The 26,292-nt window shown below is 33.3% G+C and overlaps 1 protein-coding gene across 3 annotated transcripts in view; it reads right to left on the reverse strand.

The window, feature by feature from the left end:
- Nucleotides 1-3,939: 3,939 nt before the first annotated feature.
- CSMD3 (CUB and Sushi multiple domains 3) overlaps nt 3,940-26,292 on the reverse strand; it is a 1,201,062-nt gene continuing 1,178,709 nt past the window's right edge. For all 3 annotated transcript variants that reach the window (XM_035011782.1, XM_035011781.1, XM_035011780.1), the window contains 8 exons: nt 25,420-25,531; nt 23,074-23,253; nt 21,050-21,115; nt 15,264-15,422; nt 12,599-12,711; nt 10,176-10,263; nt 7,922-8,057; nt 3,940-4,266 (listed from right to left, as the gene is read on the reverse strand). In XM_035011782.1, the coding sequence (XP_034867673.1) occupies nt 4,107-4,266; nt 7,922-8,057; nt 10,176-10,263; nt 12,599-12,711; nt 15,264-15,422; nt 21,050-21,115; nt 23,074-23,253; nt 25,420-25,531 (1,014 nt within the window). In that variant the 3' untranslated portion in view covers nt 3,940-4,106. The remainder of the gene's footprint in view (nt 4,267-7,921; nt 8,058-10,175; nt 10,264-12,598; nt 12,712-15,263; nt 15,423-21,049; nt 21,116-23,073; nt 23,254-25,419; nt 25,532-26,292) is intronic.

Genomic DNA, 26,292 nt, shown 5'->3' on the forward strand with positions numbered 1-26,292 from the left:
TGTATTTAGAAACACCATTCTAGAAAGAGTAGCATAGACTGGAAAAAGTCCTGGTTTAAAAATAAGAAGATTAGGAATGCTAGCTTTACTGACTTGCTCTGTAATGGCTGTGTTAATTTGCTTATTGGGATTATAGTGCTATCATACGATATTCTCCAGATAACATATTTCATTCTAATAAGTTCCTTCAGGAAATACCAATCTTAACTCAAGGGTGTCAAGATACTTGCTGAGGAGGAAGACCATTAGGTTCATTTTATGTCATCCTGTGTGGGTGGTTCCATATCTTTCTCTATTCCTCAAAGCACATGGGTTCATCCCTATTTTCCTAGGTATGCTAGGTATGCTAATAGTTACAAGAAAGGTTGGGATCTTATGAGAGTTTAAAACACAGATTTCTTGTTTTGTGTTTGGCAATATAATTTATAGCTATGAATTTGAATATATAGAATATACTTCTTTTTCAAGCCTAATAAACTTATTACACATGGGAACTTATTAAAAGTTGGGAAAGTATTTGGCAGGTGTTCACTAGTTCCATTGTTTGTATACTAAAGAATGAAATCTAATATCCAGTGGCCATTTCTACTCCCCAGTAACTTTTAAATCTGTTCTTAAATTGGAATACCAAGCTCATGTAGTGGTGACAGAAAGATATTTCTCAGATTTTTACAACAGGCATATCTTCTTGGATCAATATTCCCTTTCCTCCAAAGTTATCCTAAAAAAAAAAAAAAAGCAAATCAATATTTTTTCAGCCAAATTTCAAACTACTTATTCTAAAATATTTCTTAGAGTTATGAATGTCTATAATCAACAGAAGAGGTTTTTTCTTTTCTTACCTTACTTAAACTTGCCTATTTTAAATTTATAGGCATCAATACACAGATTAATACTTTGACAGGCAATGCATTGTCTTAATCTCTTTAAGAGAGTTTCATTTAGTTATTTTTGTTGACTCTTCTGGCCAATGATTGTCCTTCTCTCTCTCTCTTTCTCTTTGTAAGTGAAAAGGACAGGTTAAAAAAAGAATCTGACCCTTTGGTCTAGTTCCGTAATCATTATCATCAGGCTCTAGTATCAAGAAATCCTGGGTGGAACCTTGGACCTATTGGTTTTAATGTTTTAAATATAAGGGAAGAAAAATAAATAAATAAATAAATAAATATAAGGGAAGTACAAGAAGGCTCTTTAAAATTACCTCTTTAATTGAAATTTAATAAGAGTAGAGCTTAAATATTCTCCTCAAAAAAAAGTATACATTTATCCTCACACCATGAACTTTAAATACCTTACAATTTTGTTAATTATACTCCAATAAAGCTGGTAAAAAATAAAAATAAAATTACTTCCGCTAAAACTGATGCTAACTTTTGAGAGGGTTAAGGATAAAGGGCATTAAGATAAAAAAATGATCAAAGGCTAAAAAGGAGAAGACATAAAATGGGAAAGAATATTAAGAAAAATATCAGAAGAGAGAAAGCAAATTAAAAAGTAGAAAAAAGAGGAAGAAAAAAAGCACAGAGAGGAATAAAAATAAGGACAAACAACAATAAGGGAAGATATAGAAGACATGAAATAAGTGTAAGATGGAGATAATACAGTTAAAGTTTAAAAAAAACTACAATTATGTCAAGAAGCATTCATTTCTTAAATGTAAGTGTAATAAACTGAGATAGACTTTTAAAGGCTGGAGTTGGAAGTTGTGAAATATAAAGACAATATATTTTGTGAAAAAGAGTTCTCTAATAAAATTAAACTTAAATAACTTGTGACTTGAATTTTATAGAAACTTGGTAAGTTTCTTGAATACAAAATTTTACATGTTACACCTTGGCAAGATAGATATCTTTTTGAATATTAGTTTAATGTAGTTATTCAAAAGATTACTAAGTTCATACCTATGACACATGATAAAATTAAGTATCTCTGAGAAAACACAGAAACATAGAAATATTAGAAATCATCAGATATACCCAAATTTAGACAGTAGTGTTACAATATTTATACATAAGGAAAATTCTAAGGTTCTTATGATACTATTATGTTTAGTGGGAATCTGTTTCCTTCTAAAAGAGTGTCACACTTGGGGAACTATAAAATATAAAGAAGAAAAACACCCATGTCTCATCATTATGTTGCTAATTAAGTATATCGTATGTAGTTTGGCAACTTTAAAATACCAAATAAATGTGGGCTGTTTATTCTTTTTGCTATCCAGTACACTGGCAGACAATTTTGAAAAGAATACACATTTTACAAAAGCAATTATCCATTTTTATTTTGTTTACATTGCACTGAAAATTTACATCATACTTTTACAAAGTTTTTTTTTCATAAAAATATACTTCTTTACAAAAGTGTATGCATTAATATAAGAGGAGTAGCCAGTTGCAGAAGAAACATTGTTTAAACAAGATCTTAAATGTATTAACCTTAACATTAATGAATGAATCATTGTTATTGCAGTCATTTGAATAAACAAGAATAAATAACTGATGGCATAAAATTTAAAACAGCATCCTGTCAGTAGAGTACAATGTTGAGAAAATTGTATGAATTTCCAAAACAATGTATCTCAAAGTGGTTTACAAGAAATTCACTAAATGTTGTAGAGATAGATCCAAGCAGCGCTTCCCGGGTGCAATGATTTCTCTTAGGCACTCTGTCTCATGATACAAAAAGTCGAAACTGTTTACAGAGTTTTCCATATTTGAGAGGGACAACGACAAAGAGTTCACACTGGGTACATAATTTATTCAATGAAGTAAAACATGCCATAAAAGGAAGACAATGGCCTATTAAATCAATATGCCGGCATTGCTGTGATACATTTGTAAATGAGCCACCAATAACTTGCCAATGCGAATCTTAATTTGATGATGAAAGAAACCTGTCATATCTGAAACCTGCTTCTTAAGAATAAGAGTAGAGGAAGTTTAAAATACATGAAAATTTGGAAAATCTACGACTTTAGGAAATAAATTTATATTGGTGATTTGACAGTGTAAATTTTTTGTAGTCATTATAGTTATGGACTGGTCCAAAATGTATGTCTAACTCATTGTTAGATAAAAGTTAAAAGCTTAAAATCTTATATTTCTAACTCGTTGTTGATAAAAGTTCAAAACAATGTGAAATAAATTTAGAGGCTCAACTGGAAGGAAAATAGGATATATCGTAGCCAACTATAGTAGATAGGTTCTATTTGGTCTTTCAAAAACTTTGGAAAGTGTGGTAAAGGATGGTAAGTTTGGTGTCTCAGATAACTGCAAAACCATCATTATTATAGATAAGTTTTGCCAGCTAGAGTGGTTTCTGGGTGACAAAACAGACTGAAGCAAGGTGTTAAACACTGCCCCATGGCTTACGGAGTAATATTGGTTACAACATAATGAGGGGAATTGGGAAAATAGCACAATGATCTTGCCATTTGCAGAAACTGTGACAACCATCTAAAAAAAATAACAATATGATACTGAAGAACAAAAACCAGAAAGAGTCAAATCAGAGTAGGCAGTCTTATCTCTTTTGTGGCATAAATTAGCTCTTAAACACTTCAGGGCATGACTCAATCTGAAATAATCATGGAAATAAGGAAGACAATGACTCAACAAGAACGGAGAGTGGATAGAGTGGTGTGAAAAACAGACTCATGGGTGTGATGTAGCTCATGACAGTTAAAGAGAAGTCAGTGATCTATTGACTCTTGTAAGTATAGCTCTTATTTTCTACCCTATATCTTTTTTTTTTTAAACCCAGTCCCTCTAATATACTTTTTAAAGCACAGAAATACTGATAGTGGATGCTCCTCCAATATATGCAAATAAGTTTATGTTTTAGAATAATCTCCTTTTTTAAAAAAGCAAATAAACTGTGAGTAAGCACTCTCAGAGTGCAGCCAAATTTCTGTAAAACTCTCCATGGTAAACATGAAGAAGAATTATGGTCCAGTTTATGAAAAACACTCTTCTCTCTCATTCCTCAGGAAAAGGTGACCCAGCAAGTCCTGAAAAGTGTGCTTTAATTTGTTTAGCAGTGAACTAAATGTGCACTGTTTTGTGTGTCGATTTCCAAGCTTCTGAAGAAGGCAAAGAGTTGCCAAGTTATACCATTGTGCAGACCGTGTTCAAGTTGGGATCGAATCGTACTGCCTTCCCTTCCACTGACTTTGAGTTGGTATCATACATGGGGTTTTCAAAAGCTGCTTGGCCATTGTTATTTTCATGAACTGAACATCCTGTATACTGTGTTTTCGGTGCAGTCCTGTTGATGAGAACACTGATTAGTTATGTGTTAACGTTCTTCTAGAAATAGCAGAGTAGGGCTCAAACATACTTGAATTATCATTGTTAATGCATAATGTAACTTCAAAGTATTAATTGAGAAATCATAAGCTCAACACATCAAATTCAAACAATTTACCAGTCACTTTTAAACCCTGAGTGACTTTTATTATTTACATATAATACATACTAATGTACAGTGCCAATATGAGTAATACAAGTATAAGTAAATGTATTATGGCTATTTTCATAAATTTAAATTTTCTGATGCAATAATAATCATTATGAATTTGCATGTATAATATAAATAAATTATAGTGATGATAAACATAAATCTCATTACTAACCATCCATCCATTCATTCATTAATTCCTCAAATATTTACTGAGCATCTGTTATGTGCCAGGCATGATCTTAGGCATTGGATATAGAATTTTTTTTTAAAGAAAATGCAAGGAAAGCATTACTCTCATGGAGCTCATAATGTAGTGATAGAAAATAATTAATTAATAAATAAATATTTGTTAAATAAGTTAAAATAAAAATAAATAAATAAAACAAGAAAAATAGGTAATAAGAATTGTTCTGATGAAAAAGAAAGCTGTTGATATGACAGTAAGTAACAGGAACCCACTTTAGAAGCAGTAATAAGGAAAAGCATCTCTGAGGAGATAAAATATAATCTGAGACTTGAAGGACAAGAAGGAGCCAGTTCTGCACTCATTAAAAAGGATTTCAGAATGAGCAGACAACTAACACTGAGGCCCAATTTAGGATGGTACTTGGAGTATCCCCAAAACATACTCAATTTTCTTAAAAATGGTATACATTAGAACAATAAATTCAAAATCTCAAAGAAGAAATGACTATACTGATAATTAAGTCATGAAAATAGTTTCCAAAGAGTTACTGATAACTGAACATTTGGTTTTACGTAACAAAACACATGCATTCTAGGCTGGCTAGTGTAACTTGCTGGTCTTGAATTCTTTCTTCCTTTTTTTATTTCTCTATCCTTTGGCAAATCTTATTTCTAGTTTCCTACATCCCACTGCATAATTTGCTGACATTCATTATGGTACAAAGGCAGACTTGCTCCAGGCAGTTTCTGGGACCTAATTCCTAAAATAGATATATCTTAAAATAGATCTGTTTCTCAATTCCTTTGTTTATACCAAACACTACAAATTTCAACTATTTTATCATATTTTGAATTTGCTATTATATTACTTTATTATTTCTAATGCATTTTCTGAATTTTTCTCCGTAGTGAACATTGTTAGGTGATTTGTATGGCAATAAATTTTGTTAAAGCTATCTTAAGTTTCTTTCAATGGCATCCTATACAGTTACATTCTTACAACTTGTTCTTGCTAGGTGCATAGTTCTAATGGATAGTATTTGTCTCTCTTTTTTCAAACTAGATTCACAATGAAAACCAAAAGCAACATCATTTTCTTCTAATTAAGCAAGAATCATGAAGATATAAAGACATGTTATAAATAATATTGAACAACAGCTTTAAGGAAAATAATATCAAGTTTCAGAAAAGTTTACAACATCAACAAAAATTAATTCAAAATGAATGGAACTTTTGAATATAAGAGCTAAGTCTATTAAACTCTTTGGGGAAAACATATAGGTAAATCTGCTCTTGATTCATGACCTTCAATCTGGCAATGATTTCTTAGATATAACACTCCAAGAACAAATAACAAAAGAAAATAAATAAATTGGACTTCATCAAAATGAGAACCCTTTATACATCAAGTGACACTATCAAGAGAGTGAAAATACAACTCATAGAAAGGGAGAAATTTTTGCAAACCATATATGTGCTGAGTCTAGTCTCCAAAATATATAAAGAACTCTTACAATTCAACAACAAGAACAAGTGACCAAATAAAAAATTGGCAAATACTTAAATAGGCATTTCTTCAAAGGAAAATGGCCAAGAAACACTGAAAAGATGCTCAATATTATTGGTAATTAGGGAAATGCAAATCAAAACTACAATAAGATACCACTTCACATATGCATTAGGATGACTATAATAAAAAAGAAAGAAAAGAAAACAGAAAATGACAAGTGTTGGCATGGATGTGGAGGAAGTGGAACGGTGCATACATTGCTCGTGGGAATAAAATATGGCACAGTTGCTCTGCAAAACAGTTGGTGCTTCCCCAGTAAGTTAAATGTGCAATTACCACAAAACCCAGCAATTCTATTTTGGGGTATATACCCAAAAGAATTGAAGTGGGTGTCCAAACAAAAACTTGCACAAGTGTATATATCAGCACTATTCACAATAGCCAAAATGTAGGAGCAATCCAAATGCCCATCAACTGATGAATGGACATATTTAAACAGAACACATTCAAACACAATGGAATATTATTCAGACAGATAAAGAAATGGAGTACTGATAAATGCCAAAACATGGAAGAAACTTGAAAACATTATGTTAAGTTTAAGAGACCAGATATAAAATATCACATAGTACATGATTCCATTTATACGAAATACCCAGAATAGGCAAACAGATACAGATAGAAAGCAAATTAGCAGTTGCCTAGGGCAGGAGTGGGAGGAATGGGGGATGACTGATTAATGGCACAGTTTTCTTCTGGGTTGATGGAGATATTCTGGAACTGCAGTGAGGGCTCCATGACATTGTGAATATACTAAAGGCCACGGAACTGTGCACCTAGAATGGTTTAAATGGTTTTATGTTATGCATATTTCACAAAAATAGTTTTTAAAGAAAGATCAGAATAGCTTGCTTTATAGATAAATTTAGTGATAATTTTTTATCATTAATAAAATCTGATATTGATAAGTCCTAAGCAGCTGCTAATATTCAATAATTACAAATTCATGTAATATTAAATAACCATTTTTAGATAATCTAGGCTGAAATTTATAATTATCAGTTTTGAGAAAAATACATTTAGTAATAATATTCATTTAATTATCCAGTTACCTACATATTTTCTTCTTGATAAAGGATAGTCCCAAATAGCAGACAACTATATAATAAAGCCACTTGGGATGTTGTAATGGACATAATAAACAAAGACAAACTAATACTATGTATGTCATATAGTTGATATATAAGAAATATAACATATTAATTGCATAATCTTCTAAAAGCAGCAGAAGAAAAGGAGATTAGAGGATTTTACCATCTGTCTGCCTGGGTGAAATCGGTCAGCATTGTCATGTGAACTAAGAAGGTTTGGGCACAAACTTCTTCCTAATTCTCTAAATAAATCTGGCAGCAGGTATCACCTCTTCGATTTAAACTTTAACCTGGATTTTGTATCTCTAAAGTCTCATTATGGAGAATGCAAAACTAACCGGTACAATTAAGTATGTGCCAAGAAATTGACTCAAAAAAGTAGTAAGTATTAAGTTGAATGTTCATGCAAATTAACAGAGTGATTTTTGTTTTACCACGTTGGGGTGGTGGGAGGCAGGCAGGGGAAATAAGGTTTTTAACAATTGTTGCAATATTTGGCACACCTTGTTTTCAAACACCCAGAAAAAAAAATGGAAGTTATGATTTGAACTAGAGTAGTAAAAAGAACATGAAGATTTTGGAAATGTTCTGTGAGTGAAATCAACAAACTTACCTTTGTTTATAAAGATAAAATCCAAATCCTGCAAATATAAGTGCAAAAAAAGGCACAAGAATAGCAATGGCCACAGAACTACTGTTTGTACCATGAGGCTGATTTGAAGAATTTGAGCCTTCTGACATGTTCAGCCCTATAAAAAAAAAAAAAAATCAACTTTTTTATCACAATTGATTTTTATTTTTATGAACCAATCATTTTCTTTCTTTCTCAAGATATCTACTAGGAAATGTACATAGGAAACAAAGTAATTCATGAAACTCCTTCAACTCTTTTCCATACAAGTTTGTACAGTGCGTTCTATTTATAAGACATTTTCCCAGGAAAGGATACAGAATAAAAAATAAGCAGAGTCTCTGAACTGAGGAGTTTATACAATTGTGGGAAGAATACCATGACAAAAAAGTAAGTGTAGACATCAAGCATGAATTAATGATCAATGTGCTTGAGGAAGAGAGGGAGTAATTCCATCTGGTGATACGTAAGAATGTATTCCGGAGAATATACAATATGAGCTTGGCTTTGAAGAATCAGTAGAACAATGGATGGGAGAGGAAATAGGACCATCATAAGCCTAGAAATGGGAAGGTGAGTGGCCTATTTAGATGTGACAAGCACTGGGGGTAACTGTGTGGAAAGGATGTAGAGGTTAAGTATGTATCAGTGTGGTAGGAGTAGGATGCTAAAATGGTAAAACTATGGCCAGACCCTGAAAAGCCATAAACATCATTCTAAGGAGTTCAAACTTGTTACCTACCTGCAGTGAGGGACAACTGTGGGTGTTTAGAAATAAAAGCCCCTGTGATAAGACACACAGTTTAGAACAGTGACTAGGGTGGGATGGACTTGAGGGGATCTGGACTGGAAGCAAGAGTACTTCAAAGGTCATAGCAACATCCCAGATAAAAATGGAAGTTGATTGTATCCTAGAGCACTAGGAGGAGCATGAAAAAATAGATGTAGGGGAATATTTTGTAGTTAAAAGTCAACAGAACCTGTTGGTTAGGATAAGAGGTAAGAGGGCACATGAGAAGGGTTCTACTTGGGGATGAGTAAATGGCAAAGACATTAGCAAAATTAGGAAATGAGAAGAATCAGGTTTGTTAACATGTTAGATAAGGTTAGGGGAAGAGAAAATAATGAACAGGTTGTTTTTTGTGTTTTGCTTTTATTTTCCCCAGAAAGAAATATCTCATTTTTTGTTTTTTTTGTTTGTTTGTTTGTTTGTTTTTTTACAGGTTCTGTTTTAGACATACAGTGTGTGAGATGTTTTTGGGAATAGCTCACATAAACATCTTGCATTAAATTACACGACTGTGTTAATGTCTTGTGTTAATGAATATTTTATCTGGTTTTCAAAACTAACAGAATTTTAGGCAAGACATTACCTGAAATGACATCTTATTATTATTGTTCACTTAGAGAAAGCAAATTTCCCTTTTTGATAAATAGTTATATTCAACTAAATCACACCTTAGTCCAGGTTAAAAGTTAATACCTTATTTCTACCTTATTTTTCAATGGACTCAGAATATTTATGTAAAAGTTCAAAGTAATGGAATTTTGAAGATAAACATCAAATAGTAGTTTTTAGAACCTGAATTTATTCTTTATATATCAATACCACAATATAATAATGGGAAACAATATACCTTAGGAAAATTATCTACAAAAGCTATGTTAATAATTATATTCAAGCAAGACCATTAAATGTCTGTGTATATTTTAGAAGAGTTGGGGAGAAGAATGACAAAATCCATGCCTCCTACTACAGGAAGTTTACATATCTGAATAGTGCAAAGCCCCCAAAAGGGGTCCATTCCTCAAAGTTATTTTCCCTTTCCAGATATTAAGTTTTCAAAGTGCCAGTATATTTTTGAAAGAGAAAGAAAGTTGCAACAATATTCAAAATGAAGAGAAGTACTGCAGTTCTCATGAGATAAAATAATTTACAGTTTAATATTTTCTTTTATATCTGTATCTCTTTTTCTCCTTTTTACTTGCTAAGGGCAAGACAGTGTGTCCTATTTATTAGAAATATGACAACCAAGCACTGTAGGGCTGGTACATAGAGAATCAATATTCTGAAGAATGCAATTATTTAAAAGGCTATCAAATGTATCAATATATAATCCTGACAATGCAAAATTAAAAATGTAGGAAGTGTGCCTAATGTACAGAATCCACTGTATTTTCTTGTGATGTCTGGAGTAATAAAGGAACTACATGAAAATGAAAATGAATACATTACCTAGTCTTTGCAGTCCAAATTGCCCATAATCTTTGCCCTGAATAAATCCTTGAAATACATAAGTAGCTCCATCAGGCTCAGCAGAAACCTAAAAATATTTATAAGGTTGATTAAATCTGAGGATTGGACACAGCTATATTTTCCCAGCTTTAATAAATATTCAGTTTTACTCTTAAATGAATGTTATGCAGAGTTCCTAACTCTATATCTTCCTTCTATGTAAAACACAGCATATTGTGCAAATTTGTCATTATAAGCAAAATCAAAATTTTAATTTTTAAGTAATTAGGATATTAGAAAAAGGGGGTTGTTATTAATATATGATATAGATATACAGAGATTTCTCTTAGGCTAAGAAACCTACTGTCAAAAAAGGGCAATGATATGATGAAACAAAGCAAATGATCAATTAAAAATTAAATATAATAAAACTGTACTTTGTAGATTTGATTCCTGCTTAGCATGCCTGCAGGCCTTCTCTCCCTCTTACCAATCTTCATGAGAAGAATGTACTTTCCATCTCATTGGGTTTAGGCCTGTGACTTGCTTTGGCCAATGGAATGTGGGTGGAATTAACAATAGGACAGTTCCAAGCCTAGGCCTTAAGAGGCACGTTTCCCATTATAATAAGTGAAAGAAGCCAGTCACAAAAAAACACATATTACAAGATTCTATAAATATGAATATCCAAAACAGAGAAATCCACAGAAACAGAAAATAGATTTGTAGTTGCTTAGGGCTAAGGTGGAGATGAGGGGTGGATGGGTAGAGTGATGGTAGCTAAAGGGTGTGGAGTTTCTTTTTGAGGTGACAGAAATATTCTAAAATCAACTATGGTGATGGTTACACACTTGTAAATATACTAAAAACCATTGAATTGTACACTTTAAATGGGCATATGAATTATATCTCAATAGAGGTGTTTAAAACACATTACCCCTCAGAGCTTCTGAGCTCTGACAAGAGGATATGCTCTGGTTAACTGCTGCCCCTCCAGCCTGGGCCCCAGAATAAGACACCTGGAGCAGACCCGAACTTGCTACCATAGCCTCAAGTGGATCACCCACAACTAATCCCAGATACATGAGAAAGGGTATAATACTCCTTCGACCCTGAGATTTTGTGGTTGTGTCTAATGCTGTAAATGCTGACTATAACATGTATCTTGCATGTGTATAAAATCCTATATTTAAAAAATACTTTACATGCATAGTGTGATTTTATCTCATAAATACAATAGAAATAGATATATTTCAGTGTTTCTGTACCTAGTAATGTGAATTTGCCCTGAAGTTTATTTTAATTAGTTACCTAAGTCCTTTACATTATTGTAAAAGTTGTAAAAGACCTTGAATCCACACCCTAAAAAGGAAACTATCATACCAATCCATCCATAGCAGTCTGGCATGTCAGAAGAAGTGATTTATTCCTTATCACCAGACATCGTACTCTGGTCATGGTCATTTTTAAAAATGAAATGCTCCTAAAAAGAAGAGCTCAAACTCTAAGATTTAAATGAATGAATTCATTTTATTTGCTTCCTAGATGAAATAATTACACAATTCGAGTGCATTGAAGACATGAGTTAGTTTCCAACTCCACAAATAATGGCACGAATAGAGAAATAGGAAAAACATTTTTTTCTCCTCAGGCACAAAACTTACTGAAGCCTATGACCTACTATCTTCTTTCCCGCTAGGTCTTCCCTGTAAAAGAAGACCTGTTACTTGTGAGGATGTAGTTAGAGCTCCCCTGCTCGTTTTTTAGGAAAGACTCTGGGGGAATATGTGAATAGAAGGTTGGTTGCTTCCAACTTCCAATTTAGAAACTCCATTCACGTAAGTGGCTGAATAGAGCAGGGTGATTCCATGGTGAAGCTATGGTAACTATTTTTCCACATGAAGTAATTTACAGAACTTCCTTTTCATAAACAACTTTATAAAATATTCTAAATATTTTGTAAAATATTCTAAATCTGTTAAATCTAGAGAAAAAAGCTTAAATGTAATGGGCATACTTACTTTTTCTGATGCATTTTGTATGTCTTAAACAGTGGATCCAGACAAAGAATGAATTACATTTTATCCAAATTTATTTATCATAGTACTGACCATAGACAAAATAGATTTGATGAAACCAGTGAAAAACTATATGGCCCTCATACACGTAAACACTACAAAAGTAAGCAAAATTCATCAGAATCCAGTAATCCTAGGTTTAACATTCTAGATTACTAAGAATTTACACTGAATCTTGTTTTCAAAATAATTTACCCATAATAGTAATCTTGCCATTTTATATATGCATGTGTGTTCATAATTAGCTAAATTTAGAAAATTACCTTTTTCTGGAATCTTAATGACAAGTTATAGCACAAATTGGTTATTAAAATTAGCAGCAGACATTTAAAGAACTATACTTACAAAGCCATCCATGGCCCAATTGTCCTCTTTCATTTTCTTCACAGAAGCATGAGTTGGTACTTTAATAAGGTAGATATGTAACATCAGGCGAGCTTCCTGACTTTTATATACCCCTATAAAATGTAAGGACATTTTAATCTACTAATTTTGTAAATAGTTATGCTTCATTTTATTATCTTTAACTCCTTAAATATATCATGTAATGCATGTCATAGGAGAAGAAATCAAACAAAGCCAAGTCAAGACCAGCTTTATCCATAATGCCGTCCACAAATCCTGCAAAATATGTTAATCTCTCAGCTGAAATTCTCAACTTTAGTCTTAATTGTGGGGTTAAATTACCTATGCTATTAAAATTAAGTATTACTGTTCTTACTAAAATCATTCCATGATATTGCAAACAAAATAACTTCTTCCCCCAATGAAATTTAAAATCTTCAAAGATATAAATCAAGTGTTAAAATTCCTGATATTTTTCTTAATAGTGAATTGGGTGTCAACTCTGTGAAAGCGTATTCTAGGTGCTACTGGAGAACAAAGAAGAATATATATGTTCCTATCTAAAGATAGGATGCTTAAAAGCATTTCCAATGAAGTAGAAAATGTTAGTCAGATACATAACCAACTAAAATACATGGAAAAAAATATGATAAATAAGAGGCCAGAAGAGAGAGGGATCATTTCACAATGGAGTGATCAGGAAATGCTTATTAAGAAAAAGAGCATTTGGACTGGGTCTTGAAAATCACGTAGGGTCTCTAGTTTAAGAAGTTAAATATAGATAATGGCATAAGAGAGAAAAGCAAACATATATACAATGATTTTTTTCTTAAACAGTGAGTATTTTAAAAGTAGGAATAAGCTGGAATATAAATGTGCTTAGCGGAATAATAGGAGATAAGTTTCTAAGTAAAAATTTGTGATTAACTTATGGTTGAAATTTGACTCATGCATTCACTTACTTAATCTTTCACCTGTGTAATAAGGTATCGTAAGAATATGCTGGGAATACAAAGATGACACATAGACCTTGACCAAAAGTAAGTTATAGTTGACAGGAAAGACGTAAAAGTAATAAAAAATAATATTGCTGGGAAAATGTTATAATTGATTTATATGGAAACAGTGATAGCAAATTAATGTATTAATGTTTGTTTTTCTATATTTGTAGGAATTTATTTTGAAATTTTTGTAGATTAGATTAAGTATACATTTATTTCGTGGGGACTCTTATAGAAAATAAAGAAAAAGAGGTTATATCTCAAAGTTAAATAAATCAGTAGTCACAATTTAAATGAATTTATTTTAATATAAAGCTGCTTTCAGTTTATATTACTGTAACTGTGTATAGTTTTTAAAATATAATACATATTAGCTTCCGACACTTTAACTTTGGACTTAATGGAGAATCATTCCATAATACAAAATGATGTGATCGTTTTCCTAAAATTTATAAAATCAATAAATATAATGTTAGTTTCCATTTCATTTATACCACAAATTATTTTATTATGAATAATTATTTAGGATATTTCCATAGCCAAGAAGTTTGCTTATTTATTTATTTATTTAAGAGAGGGAGAGAGACGGTGGGGGAGGCCCAGGGGGAGAGGGAAAGAGAGAATACCAAGCAGGCTCCATGCCCAGCAGGGAGCCCAACATGGAGCTCAGTCTCATGACCCTGGGATCATGACCTGAGCCAAAATCAAGAGTGGGATACCTAATCGACTGAGCCATCCAAGAGCCCCAACAATCAAGAAGTTTAAAAAATATATTTCATATTTGCAATATCAGTATTTTAAAAATATTTTTTAAATGAGAGCAATATTTCAAATTTATTACTTGGATAATATTCACTGAGGCCTATTTTGTTCCAAATGCTTTTCTAACTTCTGAGATATGGTAATGAACTGGAAAGGCAAAGAGCTTCCCTCTTAGAACTTACATTGTTGGAGTATAGACAAATAAATAATGTCATATCATGTCATGTAATACCATATTATACTATACTATAAATAGTGAAAAGAAGAAAGTGAAACAGGATAAGAGTGTCTAAGACTAAGAGTGTGTCTGTATTTGTAATGAGAGTATTACTTTAGATAGGATCATTGGGAGCACGGTTGATGAGATGACATTTGAGAAAACAGCTGAATGTCAGAAAAAAACAGAACAAAGTGAGGGAAATGTGCACTAGATCAAGGACACAGAAAGTTGAGAAGCCTGAGCAGTTGCATAGGGCTCTGGGTCCCTTATGCTTCTTTAAAGTAGTGTAGCTCTACATTTGCTGTCTTTAGTTATGGTCTCCACCTAAATAGTCTCATTTGAAGAAATGATTTTGTGTCCCTAAAATAGGTTATAAGTCATTGATCTGGTCTCTTTGGTGTTATGAAAATACAGAAAGATTTAGCTATTCAAATCAAAAGTTCTTTTCTATGATGTCTCATTCTAGCTACATCATGAGCGAGCTTATTTCAGAATCAGTTTTTCGTTTGTGTAGTAATATTCACGTATCCATCCAAAAACCAGGAAAGCCTTGTTTCTGAATAAATTATGAATGTTATTAAAATGTAACAAATATTTCACAGTATAAAAATCACTAATAAAAATTATAAAATGATGGAAGTGAAAGCATGAAGGCGTCGTTTGCTGTTCTTTAGCATGATACCTGAAAGTAGCAGTTCCATGTTGCTATTGCTGAGTGTTGCATTGACTCTCCCAGTGGAAGCATTGAAACTAGTAACTGTCAAGGTCATGGGTTGTTTCTTTCCTTTGAAATTGTAAGAGCCTTTCCATATATAATTTTGGGCAAACACATCATCGGGAACTGTAAATAGATTAAATATACACATTAATTTTATGGTGCCCTATAAATATAAACATTAAAAAGTAGATTAATGAATATTCATTTATTGAACTATGAAATTTTGCTAAACACACAATAAGGTGAACTGTATATTATAAAGTGAATTCTTTATATACATGTTTCAAGTTTTTTGGAATAAACCAAAATTGCAATAACCTATATTTGTATTCATAGCTGAGTCATCAAAGATAGCACCAATTAAAGGCATAAGGCTTATATTCCGAACCAGATAAAGATCAAATTTACTTATATTTGGTCTCCTCCAGTAACATCTTTCTTTCAGAAGGAAAATAAAATAATTTTACTGAGCCAAGTCGGTCTGTATACAAGTCCCAAGAGACCTGCTTTTCTCCTGGCAGTATGAGTAGATTTATAGGAGGAAGAGCATAGAGTTAAACCCCCCTCTTGCAGACTAGCACTTAAAGACCATTAGGAGGGATGCTCCTTTGTCCCCTTTACAGAATACTGAGTTCAGTTATTCCAATAATAGATGCTCCTGAGGAAGAACAGGGATTCACCATATTGACAACTTTGAATTTACAGGTATTTTTGGAAATAAAGGAATTGTCCCTAGAATTGCCTAACTCTCATGGGAGAGAGATGAACTGTGGTAAAATCAATATTCTAAATGTTATAAAACTCTAAAGAAGGAATGCTCTTTATTCTCGATATAGCCAAAAAGGCATTATATTTATATAAATCAGTTATGTAATTTATAGTTATATAAGGCAGTATGGCAAAGTCTACTCAGATCCTGAAAGAAGGCTAAGAGAAGCTGCCATTCATCTCATACATCACACTAAAGCACATCCCCCAAAAGCAGTTATTCCAGGGAGCTATGCCTATTTGCGCAAATGAGTCAATAACAGAATAAGGGAAAGCCTTTTTTTTTCCTAACAAGTTATTGACAATTTGTCACCTGGTCTTCACTACACACATCACACTTATCGCCCAGATCTTAGAGACTGAGGTTACATTCCCTGAATTCTACTCAGCAAACCAAAATAGCAAAACTACTCTAGACATGAAATACATGAAATATAAAACATGTTCAAGCGTTGAGTTTTTACTGACTATTTCAACACATGATGTTTTCTTCTCTAATAATTCAAAAGCAATATAGCCGAAGGGTTAGAACTGCAAGCACTGGAGTTAGGCTCCTTGTATTGAAGTCCCTCTGCAATTTATAAACTGTGTGGTTTTGCATAAATTACATAACTCTCTAAACCTGAATTTCCTCCTAATTAACATGAGGTTAACTGAGAGTTGTTAGGAAGATTAAATGAGATAAGGAAAGTGAAATGTTTTTTTTTTCTTTTTTTTTTTCAAAGATTTTATTTATTTATTCATGAGAGACAGAGAGAGAGAGGCAGAGGGAGAAGCAGGCTCCCAAGGAGCAGAGAGCCCGATGCGGGACTCGATCCCAGGACCCTGGGATCATGACCTGAGCCGAAGGCAGACGCTTAACCATCTGAGCCACCCAGGCGCCCGGAAAGTGAAATGTTTAGCTAAGTGTTAGCTGCTACCATTACTAATACTACTGTTACTGTTGCTGCTATTATTCAGATAAAATAGGAAAACTGTGGATCTCAGAGCTTACTACATAATTGCTAATAAAATATCTATTTAGCAGACATGTAATTAGTAAAATGAATAATCCATAGTTCTGGCTCTGGGACCTTTGCCAAGTCATCCTTACAGTGGCAGTCCCTCCCCAGACCTCCAACTTCACAGCTATGTAAGCTATAGGGGAATGCTATGCTAAGTATGTAGAGAGTCTTACCTAAAACTCTGATACAGTGAATGAGTAAAAAGCCCTTGACTTGGTAAGCATATTACAGGTTTTAGTGAAAAGAAAGTGTACCTGAAATAAATTGGCAGAAGAGAGTGACAAGCTACATTGCGCTGCACTAGAAAGACCTGGAATTTGGAGGTAATAGATTCTTAGTCATCCAGGTAAAAGTAGGAGCAAGAGAGAAAGATATGCCAATGGCAGTGCCTAGCAAATAAGAGACTCTCAGTAAGTAAGTGCTGTTGTCTGTCTGATTGTTTATTTCCACCTGGACTGGACTGTGATGACTCTTCGCTATCTCCGAGCCTTCAAAGAAAACCTATTACACCTGCTGATCTTATCCATAGTTCTTAGGGGAATTAGTGTGGTTGAAGGAGATGGAAGAGAACCTCAGCAGCAGGAGAGAAGAGCAATGGAAAGGAGGAGGTAGTGGTACCAGCCAAGTACATTACATTGGGTTTAATCACTGATGGGGCAGGAAATGTTTAACTGGGTCTCCTGAAAAAACAAACAAAACAAAATGAAACGAACAAAAAAACTGATGTGCAGTATTTGCTGATTTCTATAGTGTAAATATTCCCATAATAGCAGATTTCAAACTCCTACCAGTATGACATCACTGAATGCAAAAGAATGCACAGAATTGTCTACTACCCTCTACCTTTTGAGAAATGCAGCTCAGGTTGGACAAAGCAGACACCATCTGATCATTTATATTCCCGTGTACAATGGGAATGATCATACTTCTTTCTATTGTAAGGTCTATTTTCGGATTTAAATATGAATGTGTATCTGGCAGTTCTTTGTAAACTCTAAAATGTCATCCCACTCTCATTGATGTGGGTATCAATGAAAAGAAGTCTAGGATGTCATGATCCTTTCTTTCAAGACGTCTGATTTTAAACTTTACTTCACAGGCTTCAGAGTATTGCTAAATGTAGCATCATGCTCCTGACTCTGATACAACTTCCAAATTTCATTCTTGTTATTTTGGAGTAATCTAATCACAGTGCCTTATGATTTTAAATTAAATGTTTCTAACATTTTCCCATCGAAGATAGCATTTACTCTGACGTTTAATAGATCTTTTTTACTCAGGTAAAAGAAATTCCTTTCCTTTCTAATTTGTTAAGAGTCTTTTAAAATTATAACTAGGTGCTGCATTTTATCAAATATTTTCTGTGTAGGTATTGTGCTGATCAAAATTGTTTGCATTTTAATCTCTTAATGTCATAGATTACTTTTAAGGATTATTTAATATAAAAATATCCCTGCATATCTATCATGAATCCAATTTGGTTCTGATGTGTCATCTTTTGGTTTTTCTGTTATACTATGATTTTAGATTTGATTTGCTAAGATTTTATGTAGGATATTTTCATCTATACATCCTGAGTCCAATGGGTTTGTAATATTCCCTTTTGTATTATGTCTTTCTGAGTTATTAGAATTATATTGGATTCATAGAATGAGATTTTTTCTTTTTTTTTTTTTTTTAGAGAGAGGAAGAAAGCGTGCATGAGTCGGGGGTGCTGGGGAAAGGGAAGAGGGAGAGCGAGTCCTAAACAGACTCCTGCTGAGTGGAGCCTGAGGTGGGGCTCCATTTCATGACCCCAAGATCATGACCCTGAGATCATGGCTCTGAGATCACCACCTGAGCTGCAAACTAACAGTCAGACAGTTAATCCTACTGTGCCACCCAGGCACCCCTCATACAATGAGATTTTCTGACTGGAAGAGATTTTATAAAATGGGATAATCTGTTCTGTTCCGCTAAAATTTGGCAGAACTCATCGGTAGATCCATAAGGACTTGGTTTTTCTCTGTGGAAATAGTTTTAAACTCCTAATTTATCTGTTATAGGGTCATTCAAGTTTTCTTCTGTTCTGGTAAAATATACTTTTCTAGTAATTTGTCCAATTTTTAAAGTTGACTATTATTGTTTTCCATTAATATAATTATAATTGATTCAATCTATTCTCTATGTGGTTATGTTCATATTTCCTTTTGTTATATTATTTAATTTTTGTCCTATTTTTGATCAGTTTTACCAGAAATTTTCTACTTTTTTTTCTCCAAAGAACTACTTTTGGCTCTGTTGAGATTCTTCTATTGCATCCTTGCGGGGGCGGGGTGGGGGGGGGTGGTTATTTCTTCATTTTTATGATTACATTGATTTTCTGCTTTCTTTTGGTTATTCTGTTATACTTTATATATCTTCTTAACAGGGCTACTTAATTCATTAATTCTGAGGCTTTTTTCTTTTCTAATGTAAGAATTTAAAACTATAAATTCCCCTCATAACTTTGTTTTTGATATAGTCCCCAAGTTTTGATACACAGATTTTTCAATATAGCTAAGTTCTAGTATTATATTTTTATTTAATTTCTTCTTTAATTTATGAATTATTCATAAGTATTGATTTTGTTTTTAATTTCCAAATATTCAGAATTTTTTAAAATGTACCTATTTTCTTATTAATTTTTTTACCTGCATCATTGTAAGATATCAGATCTGAAGACTAACTTTGCTTTGAAATGTATGCATTTTTATTTATTATTTAATATATGATCAAGTGTTATACCTGTCCCATGTGCCTTTGAATAAAATATATATTCTATGATTGATACATAAATCTCTCTCTCTCTCTCTATATATATATATATGTATATAGGGTCAAGCTAATTAATTGTGTTGTTCTTCCATATTCTTTTTTATTTATTGGTAACCATAGGTCATGTTTTGCCAGGAAAGTCGGGTTTTACATTTGATATACTGGAGTTATTACTTAAAACACCTATCTGCTACTAGATAAACCATCTCCCTTGGAAAATTCTGCATTGATAGACCACTGTGGTTTTCTGACTCCACTGTTAAACTTTCTCTCTTATGTTGACATATTCTTGGATTGCCTTAGTGGCATTCACTCTATTTCCACTGCATGTTGAATAAATCAGTGTTTCAGACAGATTTTTTTGTGGGTACTCCAGTTTTATAGTATGTACCTTGAGAACTTCTAAACACAACTAAAATTAGAAGCTAACACTGTTTCTGGCTTAATATAATGAAACCAAATCTGTCTCCAAGGTACAGATTAAATGTTAAATCTTTATCTGTAGCTTTTAATTTATATCATATAAATAAAATATTGGCTAATACTAAAAAAAGAAGCTCTCATATATTGCGGCCTTACTATGGGCTAAGCGCTTCACATTTCATTTTCATGAAATTCATTTATAATAATCTAATCATTGTTTATTTTGCATAGATAAAGAAATGGAGGCTCACATATATAAAATAACTTTTCCAAAGTGTTCAGGGGGTGTACAACATGATAATTACATTAAGGCTGTAGGACTGAAAAGCCCATTCTTCTAACGACAAAATTTAAAATTTTGGTTTTTAAATCAATAAACTATAAACTAAAATTGCTGAACTTTTACTCTCATACCAAATGCATTTTTTCCTTTTTAAAGAACTATATTTAAAACATCTCGTTTTTTGTTTCAATGTTTTAAATAAAGCATTGACAATATAGTATAGTCATTTTCAGATACTCCCGAGGATATTTTACAGAGAGAACTATAAACATTATTTTTGGAATATTAACATGTCTCAGAATTACATTTCTTGAAATTCAACATCATAAAATATAAGTTTTCAAATTCCAAATAGTCAAATTCATAGTTTTCCCATACTGAATATATATTTTTCTAAATAACTTTCACTTTGTCAAGAAAATAGTAGATCACTTTTAGAAATCATGACTTCTAGGAAAACAACTGAAATTACTAACCACTTAGCTTTGGGCTAGGTGTTCCTAGTGCAGGTCTTGGATCTTTCACCAGTATTTTGGAACCAGCTATGGAAAAAGAAGTAAAAGGTTCACGAAAATTAATATAATTAGGAACACACACAGTAATGCATTGTCAATTTTATTCTCTGACATACCATATAGTTTTCTCCAAAATGTCCAATTCATCCTAACATCTCAGTACCTACTCAACACTTCTGCTGTACAGCTAAAAACTTCAATAATTACCCCATTATAGTTCAGTGGGACAAGGGAAAGATCAGTGCTGCCTTATCATTTCAGGATTCTCTTTCTTATTTTAAAGAACATGTAAGCCATGTAGACCAACATGTAAACAGTTGATTACAGCATGGTAGCTGAAGCTTAAGGGTATATTCCTGTTGCACAAAGGCAGAAATAATTTGGTAGGTATGTGTTTCAAAATACAAAATTGCTAAGTTGGCCCATGGTGTTATAAGAAATTGGATAGACTCAAAACTAAAGAGTTAAAACTAAAGTTTTAAGCCAAACCAAAGGTAGTTCAAAGCAAGGAAATCATGTGGGTTGCTAGATATGCTGCAAAGTTATGGGAACTATGACATTCAGGGCTTGTAGACTGTATAAAGGCATATCTTTTCCTTAAGAACAATATAATGTCTTTCAAAGGTTTTAAGGGAAATAATTTGGGTGAACATCACTCTGACTCCAAGACAGAGAACAATGTGGAAAGAAAGGGCTGTTGATACAGGCAGAGGCGTTGGGAGTCTGCTGCAGTAGTCTCCGTCTAGAGATAATGCTGAATTAGCCTTCTATAGTAGTGATGATAAACAGCAAAGTGGATAGATAAAGGTATTGAAATTCTGTTGGATTTAAATGGATTTTTAATCTTTCAATCTCGTGAAAAATTTAAAATAAACTGAGTAGTGTTCTTGCTAAGAGAGTGAACACATTTCAAAAAGAAGGTCGTTAACATTTGTGAATGCTGCAGGACAACAGGAATTAGAAGGGCTGAAAAAATAAAAAGGAAAAGGAAAAGGAATTTATTGATGACCTTACCAAGAATTCTAGAAAAAATTCCTCTATTCCTGGTTGTGAACACATAAGCCTTTTTTCTCTGGTAAACTCACTACATCTTATCCAGCTCGGGATTGTCCTGATCAAGCAGCAAGAGAAGTAGACACTTCACTTAGATCTGGACAAAATACTATATCACCCTGGTTGACTAATAGATCTGGAGGTGGGCTCCATTTAAAACTGACAATCAGACTCTTGAATAGTGCTTTCCTGACCAAGAAGCTTTGGCAAAAACTCTTCTAAACCAAAAGATATGTTGGCAGCAATGTTCCCTACTGTGGTAGGTTGAATAATGGGACCTCAAAATTCATGTTCACCAAGAATCTCAAATATGACCTTTTTTGGAAATAGGATATTTGAAGATATAATTAATTAGGGTTCCTCAGGTGAAATAACCTTGAAATCTAGTGACTGATGTCTTTATAAGAAGGGGAGAGGACGTATAAAGAGAAATAGGAAAGGAAGCCACATGAAGACAGAGGTAGAAATTGGTATGGAGCAGCCATGAGCCAAGGAACGCCAAGGATAGCCAGAAGCTGCCAAACGTTAGGAGGAAATAAAGCATGATTTTTCCCTAGAGATTTCAGAGGGTGCATGGATCTACCAACACCTTGATTTTAAGCTTCTGGCCTCCAGAACTCTGAGAGAATAAATTTCTGCTGTTTTAAGCTATCCAGCTTGTGGTACTTTGTTACAACAGCCCAGAAAACTCATACACCTACGATGATGAAGTAACTAGAAGAAGAAATAAAGAAGAAAAAAACAGAGTATGTAAAAGAATTTATAACAAGACCTCAATAATATCTCTCTTCCAGGAATACCTGCCCTTGGAGTTGGTTAATATATTTCCTTTGTTCCTAAGCTAATCTGGGTTGAGTTTTTGTCTCTTGCATCTTAGGAAGGCTGAAATAGTAGAACAGCTTCTGTTAGAAGCTTCTATAATGAAAACCTACCTTCACAAACAGGAACTTTTCCAGTCCAGGTGTTATCAGATCTACACACTCTATGTTCTGTTCCACCTGCTAGGAAGAAGCCAGGCTGGCAGGTATAAATGAGTGTATAGCCATGAGATGGAAGGTCCATTCCTACTACATTTGCATGAGCAGGAGTTTCCGGTTGCTTACAGCTGTGGGCTATATTAAGAAAAAAGAAAAGCGTTCATTTTTTATAGACATGTTAAGAAAATTTTGAAATGAGAGTCACAATATATATTAGAGGCATGTTAATGCCTTTATATAAATATACCTTTGCATAGTTATTCTAATTTATCAAGGAAAATGTATCAATGTCAACATACATATTAATTTCATAGGCTATCATGTCCTAAGCAGTCATCTGTGGAACACTGGTAGATGTTACAAGGGAAGCCAAGGGGAGGGGGGGAACCTTACTGGAGATAATTAAGCTCATAAATGTGTATTAGATAACAATTCTAGAGAGTCTCAATAATTATTAGCATTTTAAAGGATCTAAGAAGTCCTGTAATAAGATACCTTTCAAAGTTTGTCAAGCTCAGATTTTCTACACCAGTTTATGAAATATTATTTTATTTTTTATATTTATTTTAAATTTTAAAAACATGTCTTCTAAAGTTAAATACAACCATAACTCAGTATATCACTCTGACATTAATACTTCCTAATATAGAAAGTACAATTCAATAATTTTTTACATGTGGAATTTTATGGCCATATTTTGGGTCCATAAGTAGCAGTATCTTTTCATTCTTTTAATTTCTGTCTCTTTTTCTTCAAGCTTCCTCCCACTCTTGATTTGCTACCTCTATTCCATTCTACCCATACTTACGCCACTTCTTGGCCCCGCCCCCAGTTTCCCTGTTTTATCTTATAAATACCATTCCATTCTCAGAGACAGATGCTACAAAGAATTTTCTCCCTAAACCAGAAAGCATTTCTGATCATTTGTTCATGGATACAGATACTTAAAAGTTTGTCTCTGAAAAAATTATTCTGTGTATAGCTAACTTCTTTTTAATATTATGTGACATTGTGTTACATGTTTTATATTTAATATAATTCCATTAATGATCTTTAATCCTGGAGGAAATATTGCTAAGGATAAACGCAAATAGTCTGCCTCTACTACATTCTTTTTTTGGGGTGGGGCGGGGGGGCAGTTACATTAATTAATCCTCACATTATGCCCAAGCAGAAGTAAGTTTAATCTTCACATTATGCACATAGTAGAAGTTCTGAGATGCTTTCAGTAATAACTCTTTTTAAATCATCATATCCTTTATAGAAGTCATCAAAGAAGTTTGGTTTACTGTGAAATACCTAGTTACATCTCACACAGGTTCTAAAATATGCACTCTACTTAACTGTCTCTTAAGGAATTTTGCCATATTTAAATATCAGCTAACCAGGCATGTGAATGACTTCTCAGTGGAGTGTTCTCCTGTTTTTCAGTAAGCTGCAGGTCCACGGGGGCTCCCATGATCATTCGGGTGGTTCTGAACAGGTCTAGAGTAAATTCACAGGACTTATTTAGACTTTAGCAAATCCTAAAAGTTTGCCACCATTCTGATGAGTATTTCTACTCCTGCTTACTCTTTATTGTTTTTCCCCAAGATGCTCAGGATTTTAAAAAGATAGGAAAGGAGATAAAAAGGAGAAAGTGGGAGGGAAAGAGATAAGTAATTCACCAACTGAAATTTATTTCTAACTGTAAGCCAGAAAAGATAGCTTCATGACCTTGGGCTTTGTTCTTCTTTAATCTGTACGGCAAGTGCTCTCAACTTAGGGTCAGTGCACATTTAGAAGCTCCAGGAAAAAAAAAAAAAGAAGCTCCAGGAAATCCTGAAATAGTATTCAAAATTTTGGTCAAACTATTCATGTGTATTTCCTTCCATGGATGTTTCTACCTTTCCTCAGAATCTCAGAGAGTTTTGCAAGTGATAAAGGATTAAGAGGCACTAAATTGGAGCCTTCTGTATTTCAGCATACTTTAGATTCATATATTCAGACCTCTGAATTGGTAAACTAATAATCATCTAAAATTATCAGATAACCAAGCTGAACACAATTACAAGAGGCTTGCAAAAAAAACAAAATTGTGCCTCATGCCTTTTGACTTCTTTAGAAAGAATGTTCCTTAATGGGCATTGGGGTCATGATACAGTAATAAACTTATATACATAAATTATGTTTTAGCATAATCTAAAAAAAATCCATGTAATACATCTTTTGTGTAGATATAGATTTACTTCCCACTTGTAAGAAAAAATGCATATAAATTCCTATCTGTGGTAAGTATGATTTCTTAGCCACAATACTTACGTATGCACTCAGGCTGAATTCCACTCCATGTGAGGTCAGGAAGGCAAGTGCGTGTTGTAGACCCTTGGAGAAGGTGTCCTTTTTTGCAATGGAACTGCACAACACTTCCTACCTATAGCAAATTACAGAGAAACGTACCAATGCAGCTTCAAATATGGCAACAAATAGAAAAAAACTGTGGATGAAAAAATGCTTTCAAAAGAAATTCTTCATGGTAGAAGCTAGAAGGAAAAGATATTTAAAACTGATTTAAAGTAAAATTGGGGGGGAAATCAAGACTAACGAAAAAACACCTCTTTGTATACGTATCATCATCAAATATTTGAGTACCCAATGCATGCATAGGTGCTAAACTTTTTGCCACGGTAGTTTGAAGAAAATATATAACATACCAAAAGGCCAACAAGCTCATCTAAACACAAGACGGACAGGTAGATCATTAAATAAAGATAAATAATAAAGATGGATGAAGACAGAGAAATAAAGATAACTAACAACATAAGAGGCAAATGAATATGGAAGACACTAAATGCAACAGAAGATTAGATGCAAAGGCGTTTAGATGCAAAGGTTGTGAATGTAACAAATATATGCTGGAAGACATGCAATTTGCACTAAGCTTTTAAGGATGTGAATTTTAGATAAATACATAAAACATGGTTTTCAAAGTAGGGTCCCAAGACTGGTAACCTCAGCATCATTGGGAACTTTTTTAGAAATGCATATTCTGGGGGCGCCTGGGTGGCTCAGTCGGTTAAGCGGCTGTCTTCGGCTCAGGTCATGATCCCAGGGTCCTGGGATAGAGTCCCGCATCGGCCTCCCTGCTTGGCGGGGAGACTGCTTCTCCCTCTCCCTCTGCCTGCCTCTCTGCCC

This window comes from Mirounga leonina, unplaced genomic scaffold, assembly GCF_011800145.1.
Source record: "Mirounga leonina isolate KUSES-001 unplaced genomic scaffold, KU_Mleo_1.0 Mir_165, whole genome shotgun sequence".
NCBI lineage: Eukaryota > Metazoa > Chordata > Mammalia > Carnivora > Phocidae > Mirounga > Mirounga leonina.